Below are 12,938 nucleotides of genomic sequence, written 5' to 3' on the forward strand. Positions count from 1 at the left end.
GAATTTTTGAATCAGAAAGATCAAGCTTCTAATTCTGACCTGTAATTCACTTGCTCAATGATTTGTGGCAGTTTCCTTATCTTAATTAATTCTCAGCCTCTATGAAATGGACATGACAATAGAAATTTTGGTTAATATTATATGAGATAATTATGTGAAGGGTTCAATAATAAGTTCCCATTTTCTTGTATTATTATTATTATTAGCAGTAATTATTGTTATGATTAGTAGTGATACATTTAATACACTTAAAATATTTAGCCAGAATATTTTTGGTAGAATGAATACATTATAAAAGTTGACTTGCTGTTGAACCGTCCTTTTTTGACATCATGACTATAAAATGTTTACTCCACTCCTTTGAGATGATGTCTTCTGAGATGGGCTCATTTATCTTTACCAGGTGATCAACCCAACACTCCTCAACTGCTGGCCCCAGCCTCACGCCTGCGGGAGAGCACTGAACTCTTTCAGTCAGATGAGATGCGTCCTGCTAATGATCCCAAGGAGAGAGCTCCCATCCGTGTGCGGATGCTGAATGACATTCTCCAAGACATGGAGAAGAGCTTCCTGGTGCAGCACACACCACCAGGATTTTATAGGTAGGATGTGTGCTCAAAATTGGTATTTTTATGCCCCTCAATTAAATATTTGTGTTTAACTTTCAGAATATTTATCTTAGGTGAACATAATATTTTTTTAATGTGAAGCAGTTATTATATCTACTTCAGAACCATTCTCCTCATCCCAAACTTCAACTACCTAAATAGAGAATAAAGAAAAGTTTTTAGATATAGATAGTATCTATAATTGATAGAAATATACTTTCTTGAATCAGGAGATAAGTGCATGTTAGTCTGCCCTAGTAAGTCCACTTCTAGAAGATTGTGTTTAATTTACAGGGAAGAATGGGATTTAGATTAATCTTGAAACAACCAGGAAATTGGGCTTATTTAGAGAGTCACAATAGAGTGACTTCTGAAAATGTTTTAAAAATTTTAGCAAATATTAAAAAAAACTTCATATAGATGAAGGATTCAATTTAGGCTTTTCATGGATGATACCCTTGAAGGTAACAGAGACGAAAATCAGCCACCTCAAATTAAAAACATTTACCCTGATGAGATTATATTCCAGTGGTGGGGATGGGGAAACAGAAAGAACAGACTAAGTAAAACATAGTCTGTGGTAGGTGTAATAACTGCTAAAGAGAAGAATTAAACCATGTTATTAAAGCTAGCATTATTAAAAAGTCTTTATAAGAGTAGGTAGCTTATATATTTAGAATGTATTATAAAAGTTATATTTCTTTTTAACTTATGAAAAATTCATAAATTAGTATCATACATTAAGGATATAATTTTACATATGATGATGTAGTAAACTCTTTCCCCTTTTGCCTTTCTTAGCACTTGTACTAGATATAGAAGAACCCTCTGAGTATATGGTCTGAGTATGTATCTAGTAAATTTATTCTCCCTGTAGTAATTTTTATGGACTTAATTTACTTTATCATACAGTTTGGATAGAAAAGTAAATATCTGCCTTTCCTTGAGTTAACAATGATTAAGCAAGTAATGTTTTTTCTTGTTATATGATTATAGCACATTTTGTATTCCAGTGTGCAGGGCCCAAAATGCTGATTATAATGTGTTAACTCATTTAACAAACTTTAAAATTCGAATCTTATAGTTCAATATTTTGGCATTACTTTAAACTATTACATATCTGTCATTCTTCTCTTTGACTGTATTAATTCACATATATGCCAACTGTGCAGGTAGATTAAATAGTTGATTTATCTGACTGACCTTTATTCCAAGATTGTCATGAATTTTTACTTTATTTCTGAAATACATGACAAATCATTCTACTCGATGTTTTCTCTTGGTTGAGAGTTCACATTTCTAAATAATATTGATGCAAAAATTTCAAAATTGCAGTAGACTTTCCATTCTCAATTCTTGCAAGTCCTTCCTTAATGTTAGAGGAAATGTTTGAAATAAAAATGTGAATGTTACAGGATGATGGAGTTTAGGAAAATGGAAAAAAAATCATTTATAATGGTTATTATTTGGAGAAAAGATAAAATTATTAATTACATTGTACGAAAGAACATTTGGTGACTGGGTTCAATTTTTTTTAAATGTTAAACAGGCTTTAGAGGTGTTATTCATGTAAGAATCATAGTCTTCAAACCGATGGTGTTATGACAATTCTCATCAAATATGCAAGGAGGAAGTCAAAAGTGATTTGCCTTTTAAGAGTGTTTTTGAGAGAAGTTCACAGTATGAAGTCAAATGTTGGATTTGGAATTTTGATCACATCCCAAAGGATACTGCCTCAAAACCAAAGTTCCACTAAACATTGAAATGTATTATTTTTGAAATATTTTAAAGAATTTTCTCTATTATCTGGCATAAGAAGATCCAAAGATTTCAAGTCCTAAGATGTTACATCAAACACTGATTGTCATTCTCATAAGTAAATCCTCATTGAACACTGCTCTGTGCCAGCATACCGAGGGAAACTGGCAATATAAATTCCCTACCTTCAAGGAGTTTAATTCAGGAGGTAAAAAAATGTGGAAACCATAATTTCAATAAATTTCCAAGTGCCAAATGAATGCTACAGGTAAGAAGTGCAGTTGAGATTCAGTGAAGAGAGAAAAAAATCATATTATGGCTGTCAAAAGAGAATTTATAGGAAAAGGGAGAAATTTATCTGGGCTTGGAGGAATGGTAGGATGCCCAATAAATTAGGGAGTGCTAGAGACTGAATGTTTGTGTCCTCCCAAAATTCCTATGTTAAGACCTAATGGTGGTATTTGAAGGTGGGGCTTTTGGGAGATAATAAGGTCACAAGGGCAGAACCCTCATTTATGGGATTAGCACCCTTATTGAAGAGACCTCAGAGAGCTCTATCACCCCCTCTGCCATGTGAGCCCAGAGCCATCCAATGGACCATGGCTCAGGCCCTCACCAGACGCCAAATCTGCTGGTATCTTGAACTAGGACTTCCCAGACTACAAAACCATAAGAAATAAATTTTTATAGTTTCTAAGCCACTCAGGCTAGACTGTTCCATTGTAGCAGCCCAGCTAACTCAAGGGGCATTACCAGGGGAGGATAGTGTGAAGAAAGACACAAAACAGGTTGTGTGTGGTATGCTGGGGATTGAAGAATAGCAAGTGGACTAATTTAAATGGTTATTTGGTTCATGATTATGGAGAGGCAGGAAGGAATCAAGTTGCAAAGTCCCTTAAGTGTTCTGTTGAGAGGTTTAGCCTTTATTTTTTACACAAAAGAAGCCATGAAGTAATGTATGTTAGGTTTATCTGGTGCTCCAGAGAGTGAACTCTGGAGTTGCAAAGTCAGGAAGACAATGAGCATAAAAAAGGTATGGATGCTGAGAACATGATTTGGCGTGTTGGAGTCAGGAATGAAGAGCAAAGAGCAATTTGGGAGATGGTGTTAAGGAAGAAAAGAATTTAGAGAATAAGTAAGATGGGATCTTTTTGGGTTCACACAGAGGTAGGCAGATGAAGCAGGGTTGAGTCGTGGCAAGCGTCTGCTCTCTGCCCTTTTCTCCAGCCAGTTAGTCAAGGCACACAGCAGCTCTGGCTCGCCATGTAATTGTATGATAATTTGTTGATAAAAATAATTTCTAAAGATTTCCCAGGCCTAAAATTCTGATCCAATGCTCATTCACTATATTAAGCGTCACAATCTTTACGGTCAAGGGGAATTCTTCTAACCTTGAGTGAGCGGGGCTGTGATTGATAGACTGTTGTGGCATAATAAAAAGCTGCAAAATGCACCAGAGGTACTAAGCCTGGTTGGCAGTGGAAAGCAGATGAAATGTTATATATGATCAGACACTATCGAAGTGAATGTGTGTTGAAAACTACAAAGCATTGCAAAAATATTACTACTAACAAAATCCAGCAATGTAAAATCTGACTTGGTGCACCTTAGTCGGGAGGGGATTATGTATTTCCTCAAGAATTCTGAATCTTTTCTCTCCCTCCTTCCTTTGCTATGATTCTAATATGCTCTGCTCTACTGCTTCAGGGGACTGGCATATCTAGGGATGAGGTCTTGTGGCATTTGTGTTTTGTTTTTGGGTTCCTTTTAACTCCATAAATTATTACTCTGCAAAGGCAGACTAAGTGGTATGACATAATGACCTATGCATTCTCCACAGACACATATATTTCTATAAAATATAGAAGTTTTAGATTTAGAGAAAAATTAAGCAGAATGTAAAGAGAGTTCTCATATAATCCCTTACACACAGTCCTCTCATTTTCCAACACATAATTCCCCTAGTACTAACATTTTACATTACTGTAGTCCATTTTTTACAGCTGATGAGCCAATATTGATACATTATTAACTTAAATCCATAGTTTAGGTTAGTGCTTATTTTTTTTAAATTCTGTGGATTTTGACAAATGTATAATGGCATGTATGCACCATTTCCATATCATATTAGAATATTTTAGAATATTTTCAGTGCCCTAAAAAAATCTGTGTTCCATCCATTCATCTTTCCCTCCCTCCTCCCTGAGCCTCTGGCAATGGTTGATCTTTTTACTGTCTCTACAGTTTTGCTGTTTCTAGAATGTCATATAATTTGAATCATACAGCATGCAACCTTTTCACATTGACCTTATCACCTCATAATATGAATTTGTTTTCTGCGTATTAATTTCTATCACTGAATAATATTCCACTGTACAAATATACCAGTTTATCCATTCACTTATTGAAGCATATCTAAGTTGCTTTCAAATTTTTTGCAATTATGAGCAATTATATACATTCATGGGCAGAATATTGTGTAGATGTACATTTTCAACTAATTTGGGTAAATTTCAAGGAGTAAAACTGCTGGATCATATAATAAGCCTACATGTAATTTTGCAAGAAACTGCCAAACTGTCTCCCAAAGTGGTTACACTATTGTGCATTCCCTCCAGCAATGAGTAAGACTTTTGGTTGCTCTACATCCTCATAAGCATTTGTTGTTATAAGCTGTGGATTTTAGTCATTTGAATAGGTTTGTATTGGTATCCCATTGTTTTAACTTGCAATTCCCTAATGACATCTGATGTTCAGCATTTTTTATATGCTTATTTTCTATCTGTATATCTTCTTTTGTGAGGTGTTTAGCTCTTTCACCTATCTTCTAAATTGAGTTATTTGTTTTTCTTATTGTTGAATTTTAAGACGTTTTTATATTTTGGATGCCAGTCTTTTATCAGATACATATGTTGCAAATATTTTCTCTCAGTCTATGGCTTGTCTTTTCATTCTCTTGGATTGCCTGTTGCAGAAGTTTTAAATTTTAATGAAATCCCACTTATTTTTTTTTTTTTTTCATGGATGTGCTTTTGCTATTGTACTTAAAAATCCATCATCAAACCTAAGGGCACCTATATTTTCTCCTATGTTGTCTTCTGGGTGTTTTATAGTTTTGTATTTTATATTTAGTTTGCTTATCCATTTTGAGTTAATTTTTGTGAAAGTTGTAGATTCATTGTTTTTGCATGTGGATGTCTTGTTCTGGTACCATTTGTTAAAAAGACCACTCTTTCTCATTGAATTACCTTTTACAATCAGCAGTTCATTAGTCCATAGTGGACTAGCTTTCAGAATTAAGAATACCATGTGATCATAATATGTAGGAAGACACATATTATTTACAAATGTGAGAAGGAAGTTTGATTTGGGATTTATAAAAGTGGGAAGGGAGTTTGAGTAGAAACACTTGTCTTTTACTATTAATGTGACTTTTATCAAGCTAATTAACAACTCAGGATCAGTTTTTTTGTTTCTGAAATAGAAAATCTCAAATGACTAATAATAAACATATAAATTTAGAAAAAAAAGAAGCATAAAATTAGATAAAATGAAGGTAAAATGTAAGAAGATAATTTATAAGCTATAGAATCCTATATAAATATTACAAAATAAAAGTAACTTGTATATCATTCTGGTTTTATTTATGTTCTAATAATGTTCTGATGCCAAAGCTGCTCCCCCACACCTCACTAAGCCAAGAAAGAAATATTTAAAAATCCAATGACACAGGTTCTTTTCCCTCCAGGTCATTGAGGTGTGGTATTTCTTTCATTTTTAATTTTTAATACATACCATCTTCCTTTCAACATTATCTAAAAAGCTTGCCTAGACATCCCACAGAAAATATAGAGTACTGGGGGGGAATGGAATTAAGTATGCAGTTTTTATAAAGAGTAAATATAATATTTAAGCAGCATTAGCTTCAAATATAAAAGTGGAAACTCTAAATGCTAATGCTTTTCCAGTGGGAAAATCTTCTCAAACCATTTTCTATAGGTGTTTAGGAAACACTATCGCAAACATTATAGTTTTCTAGGACAGATTCTCTCACATTTTAAGTTTTCAAGTTTGAACCACTTTTTTAGATTTTGGCACCAGCCGTTGCATGCTTGAAATTTACTATGAATATGCATTCTCTCTAGCTTATTTTAGCAAATTTCAGCAGAATTTCTGGCCTTGTCACACATCGTTGCCATGCTTAAGGGGATGTGTTTTTGAGGCTGTTATGTCAAGTGCCCCTATACCAGCCTAGGAAGTCTTAAAAATGGGAGAGCACTAATTATTTCTATCTCCTTTATTTAAAGTGTTTGGACCAAACTGCTCAGACATAAAAAAGATCTTGGATTTTAAACTTATAGTGTATCAGTAGAAAGAAAATCATGGGATATTAAAATTCCTTTCAGGAGTTCCCGTCGTGGCGCAGTGGTTAACGAATCCGACTAGGAACCATGAGGTTGCGGGTATGGTCCCTGCCCTTGCTCAGTGGGTTAACCATCCGGCGTTGCCCGTGAGCTGTGGTGTAGGTTGCAGACGCGGCTTGAATCCCGCGTTGCTGTGGCCCTGGCGTAGGCCAGCGGCTACAGCTCCGATTCGACCCCTAGCCTGGGAACCTCCATATGCCGCGGGAGCGGCCCAAGAAATAGCTAAAAAGACCAAAAAAAAAAAAAAAATTCCTTTCAGCAAAAAAAGATTGGCAAAGGTTTTCTATTGCTAGGCAACTCCAGTATACGAGTGCAAAATATATCAAAATCACCTTGCATTCATACACTGGGATATATCACCTGCATCAAACCCCAAGTTTAGCCTCTCTACACATTTAAATAGAGAACAGTTGAACAGTAATGCTACTAAAGGTTTCCCATCCTCCGCAATATGATTATACCTCCCCCCCCACCACACACACACACTTTCTTTTCCTCTCTCTCTCTATTGCACTATTAACTGGAGTTAGGTGGTATTATGGGGTAATTTTACCAAAGGATAGGAAATTTGGTGTGGCTTTGAGGAAGAAAATAAGAGATCCATGCATTGCAGTTGTATTGCAGTGGCTTTGATTGGAGGGTGTGGCGAACTGAGAAGGAAGCCCATGTGAACCAATGTTTAATATTGGTTTCTAAGTCAAAATGGGACATGGGAAAGTGAACATCCTCAAGCACCAGCATTCAAAATAAATTAAAGGCTAATTATTACCTTTAAAACAAAACTATTGGTTTTAGAGCAGTACTTTCCTATTGTTCTCACTAAACACCTAATAGTTCATCTATACCATGGTTAAGTAGTCCTTTACACATAGTATTTCAGCTATACCATGATTAGGTAGTCCTTTAGAGGCTATCTAAGCAACCACACTTACAACATTGCCTTTGGAAGACGCTTTTGAGTTCCAAACAATGGCTTTAATGGGGGGTTTGGGAAAAACACCCATTTGTTATTTGAATGAGGCCATGAGCATATGTGTAGGTCTCTGGCTTGGTGTCCTTATGAAATCAGGTTCATAATAAAGGAAGTCCTTTCCAAGATAGCTAGAATGGCCTTGTGGAAAGTTCAGGGGGCAGTTTCAAGCCAACCCAAGCCAAGTCAATTTTTTGTTAGCATCCTTGAAAAGCAGGAAAATAGCAGTGTAAATGTCAAGATGCTTCTGCCTTGAGCCAAGAATAAACAAAGCAAGCAATCCATTAAAAGTACTTTTCAAATACATAAGCTCCCAAAACTTTGCTTTTGAAAGATATTAGAACTGGTTTACACCTAGACAATCAATGGCATTAGACTCAACTATTAAAAAATACATTTTTCAATGACTTTATGATTAGGTTTCCAGCTATGTATTCTCTACATATATTTGATTTTAAAAATTTTAAGACATCAAGAACCAAACAACCAAAAAGCATTTCAGAATAACAGTGATCTCATTATACAATTTTCATGGTGTTTTAATTAGAGTTAGTTATATAAGCACTAACAGAACCTCATGTTCACTGTTTGATGGGGATAATAACTACTTTGTTCCAGTTGTACTTTCCCTTTCAGTGAGGTGTGGGTGGTCTGAATGGAGCTAAAATCCCACCATTGTTTCTCTTGTCATTAATTCTATCAGCAATGCCTCTGATTTCTTTAGACTATGAAAAAAATAACTAGTGATTAAGAATTATCATAATGCTTTAAAAATGTTTTAATAGCGACCACTTGCACAAAAGACTGTGTATGAATGTAGAATTTTGTAATGTACACAATGTAACATTTCTAAAGGAGGACTGAAGAGCTGGCTCATATACAAGATTTTTATAATGCTGATCATTATATACATCCCCTTTTACCCTTTTATAAATAAACATATGTATTAGCTTTATAATTATATACCCCTTTTATATTGTTTAAGTTTCTACTTCTAAAAGGAGCAAAAAGCTCCCCAAATTTAAAAGAAACCAAATTAATATACTGAAATTTCATTCTTTCTTTTAATACCTCATTTTGTTATAATTACAACAAAGAGTATATAACATTGTGACAATGTTCACCACATTTTGATGTTACTGAAACACTTCTTTAAAAAATTTCAATTGACAGTGACCTCTTTATTAGGCTAATTAGTTTGCGATCCAGTCTGCTAGGATCAAAATAGAAATCCATGTGTTCATAGCTGTTTGGATTTCATAAAAATATCACTTTCAGGTGTGAGGTTTCATCTAAAGAGAGAAACACGTACTTTTGCCATACTTGCAAGTCAAGACACATTGCCAGTATGAGGGTGAATTATGACTTTATAGTGTATTTAATAATTTTAACAGTAATAGTAATAACAGTACTTTTCACAGAAGAGGATTTACTTTGTACATTAGGCACTATGCTGTACATTTTCATATGTTATCTGTAACCCTTCTAATAAAATTGCAAAATTGGTCTTATTATCCCATTTATAGAATTAAGAAAACTGAAGCTTAGAAAAGGTTAATGTGTAGCTGAAAAGGGATTCAAACCTGGCTTGATTTTATCTAAAACCACTGCTCTTTCTACTAGGCATTCTGCATATGCTTGATCCTTATCCCTAGTCTGCTCAGAAATCACCAATAAATTTAGATTTGGGTGCAAATGTAGCTACATAGTAAATAGGTTCAATTTTCATAAAAACTTAAGTTTCATTTAAGAACATATGAAATGTAAATTACAGAATTAAATGTAGAATTAAAATACAGAATGCAAATGTAGAATTACATCCTCTAACTCTAATGTTTGTCAAAGCACATTATTTAGGCACCAAATTGATCCCTAATTCTGGGAAAAAAGAGATATGCCCTGTTATCAATCAATAAAATTATCTTGTCCCAAACTGCTGCCTATCTTTTCATGTTTGTTTCCATAAATATTAGATGCAATTAAAAGGAGAGGGACTTTTATATGATAAATCTCATATATCAATGTTAGAAATGCTTTTGCATAATTAGTAAAGTAACAAAACCTAGTTGCAGACATTATGAATTTTATGTTTAAATTATATTCATGACCACTTTTTTAGTAGCTTCACAGTCAGAAGATAAAAAGGGGATTAAAAAGAGCCAAGGTGAATAAAATACTATCAAAAACCAATAAGAAAAGCATAAGAACATAATAATCTCATGAAAAAAAATATTTAATTCTTTGGCACTAATCAGACCTTGGCTATTGGACTGATGCCTATGGGTTGAGTGATACTTTGTTTCTTTTATTTCCTTTGAATTTTGTATTAGTTTTATTATTTTTCTTATCTGTGAATTAGAAATAAGTACCACTTTTTCAAAAAATTATCTAAAATTGCTATGATTTCCTTCCATTTATTAATTTAGCAAATACTTAGTCTCCACTAAATGCCAGAAATACTCTAGGCACTATGAATACAATACTCAGAAAATAAATATCAACCTTACCCTTGTGGATTTTGCTCTTTAGTGGGGAGAAACAAAATAAGTAAACAACCAAATACATATGTAATTACAATCCTCAAAAATGTGTAGAAGTAAAGAAATAGGACTTTTTCTTGTAACGTGGCCAAATTGATTGGGATGAGCAATTTGGTTTGAGATTAGATTTAGACAAGGACCTATAGATCATAAAGAAGGAGGTTAAGATTTTTTTCAGTGCTTTCGAAGTCTGATTCTAAGAAGAGGGTAACAATTTTGTCTAACTATTCATGTGTCCATCAATCCATCCCTGTCTGCTGTGTGGAAAAGTGATTCTAGAAGTAATGAATAAAATGGACATATTGAAAATTATTTAATAGTTTAATTATCTAAGTGGATCAGAGTTCTCCAGAGAAAAAAGAACCAATCAGATGAAAGAATGGATATATGGTTGGATAGATAGATAGATAGATAGATAGATAGATAGATAGACAGATAGACAGATATATAGACTTAAATGAATTGATTCCTGTGATGTGGAGGTTGGCAAGTCCAAAATCTGTAGGGAAGGAAGCTTGAAAATCAGGGAAGAGTTAATTCTGCACTCTTTGTATGAAATTTGTAAGGTAAGCAGCGAGCTGGGAATTCGGGATGTATTTCTATACTATTCTCCTTAAGCAGAATTCCCTTTTCTCCATGAAAATTCACTTTTTGCTGTTAAGAACCTCAACTAATTGGATGAATTCTATTCACGTTACCAGGAATAATTTTCTTTAATGTCAACTTATTTTAAATTTTAATTACATATGCAAACTGCCTTCATAGCAACATACAGATCAATGTTTGACCAAATAAATGGAAGGATAGCCTTGCCAAGTTGACACATAAAATTAATCATCACCAGAGATCATATTGATAGAAATATGAATGGAGAGAAGATCATTTTGAAGTATTTTGGAGGTACAATCTATAGAACTTGTTGATGAATTAGATAAATGGGTAGAGAAGAGGGGAGAAAACATGAATTCTAGGTTTCTCTCATGAGCAATAGCTTTAACAGTTGTGATGTGTACAAAAAGAGTTTCTCAGTTTTCTAATATGGATTATGCTGATTTAAACTGAAATAATATGGCTAAAATAAATAATATGTCCTTTCTAAAACTATTTCAAAAAATTCATAGGAAAAGAATACTTCTGAACTCATTCTATGATGCCATTATCATCCTGATACCAAAGTCAGACAAAGATACCACCCAAAAAGGAAATTATGGGCTGATAACATTGATGAATATAGATGCAAAAAATATCAACAAAATACTAGCAAACCAAGTCTGACAGTACATTAAAAGGATCATACACCATAATCAAGTAGGATTTATCTCAGGGAAGCAAGAGTTTTTCAATATCTACAAAGCTACCAGCAATGGTATAACACACTAAAAAACTGAAGAATAAAAACCATATGAGGACAACTTCCTCTTCAAAAGTCAGAAAAGCCCAGTTCAGCTGCTTTCAGAGCTTTAAAAAAATCTGAATTTATTATACATTCAAATGTATTAAGGCTTTTTTGATATTCGGTGTTTATTGTGCCCTCTAAATTTGGCTAAGTTTCATCAACCTTAAAAAAATTATGATCATCTCAGTACAGGCAGAAAAAGCTTTAGATAAAATTCAGCATCCACTCATAATAAAAATTCTAGAGAAAGTAGGCCCGGAGTGAACATACCTCAACATAATAAAGTCCATATATGAGAAACACAGCTAACATAATACTCAACGTTGAAAAGCTGAAAGCATTTCATCCACAATTAAGAACAAGACAAAGATGCCCACTGCCTTCACTTTTTTTCTTCTTGTTTTTGGGGCTGCATCTGTGGCATATGTAAGTTCCCAGGCTAGGGGTCAAATCAGAGCTGCAGCTGCCAGCCTACACCATAGCCTAGTAAAGCTGGATATGAGCCTCATCTGCAACCTACACCACAGCTTGCAGCAATGGTGAATCCTTAATCTACTCTCTTCACTTTTATTCAGTATAATTTTGTGAGTTGTAGCCAGAGCAATCAGTGAAGAAAAAGAAATAAGAGGATCCAAACTGGAAAAGAAGAATTAAAACTGTCACTCTTTGCAGATGACATGATACTAAACATAGAAAATCCTAACTACGCTACTAGAAAACAATGAATTTGGTAAAGTTGCAGTATACAAAATTAATACATAGAAACTTCTTACATTTCTTTTTTTTCTTTTTTTTCTTTTTTCTTTTCTCTTTTTTTCTTTCTTTTTTTTCTTTTTTTCTTTTTTTTCTCCTTTTTGCTATTTCTTGGGCCACTCCCGTGGTATATGGAGGTTCCAGGCTAGGGGTCTAATTGGAGCTGTAGCTGCCAGCCTATGCCAGAGCCACAGCAATGCAGAATCCGAGCTGTGTCTGTGACCTACACCACAGCTCATGGCAACGCCGGATCCTTAACCCACTGAGCAAGGGCAAGGATCGAACCTGCAACCTCATGGTTCCTAGTCGGATTTATTAACCACTGCACCACAATGGTAACTCCACTTCTTACATTTCTATATGCTAACAACAATATATCAGGAAGGGAAATTAGGGAAAACAATCCCATATACCATCACATCAAAAAGAATAAAATATGTAGAAATAAACAACCTAAAGCAAAAGACCTGAACTCTAAAAACTAAAGAT

General features: G+C 34.2%; 1 protein-coding gene across 1 annotated transcript in view; it reads left to right on the forward strand.

The window, feature by feature from the left end:
* NAALADL2 (N-acetylated alpha-linked acidic dipeptidase like 2) overlaps positions 1-12,938 on the forward strand; it is a 967,277-nt gene that overhangs the window by 913,391 nt on the left and 40,948 nt on the right. Inside the window, exon 13 of the mRNA XM_047786685.1 lies at positions 404-602. Within this exon, the coding sequence (XP_047642641.1) occupies positions 404-602 (199 nt within the window). The remainder of the gene's footprint in view (positions 1-403; positions 603-12,938) is intronic.

Source organism: Phacochoerus africanus, chromosome 1 (genome assembly GCF_016906955.1).
Source record: "Phacochoerus africanus isolate WHEZ1 chromosome 1, ROS_Pafr_v1, whole genome shotgun sequence".
Classification (NCBI taxonomy): Eukaryota; Metazoa; Chordata; class Mammalia; order Artiodactyla; family Suidae; genus Phacochoerus; species Phacochoerus africanus.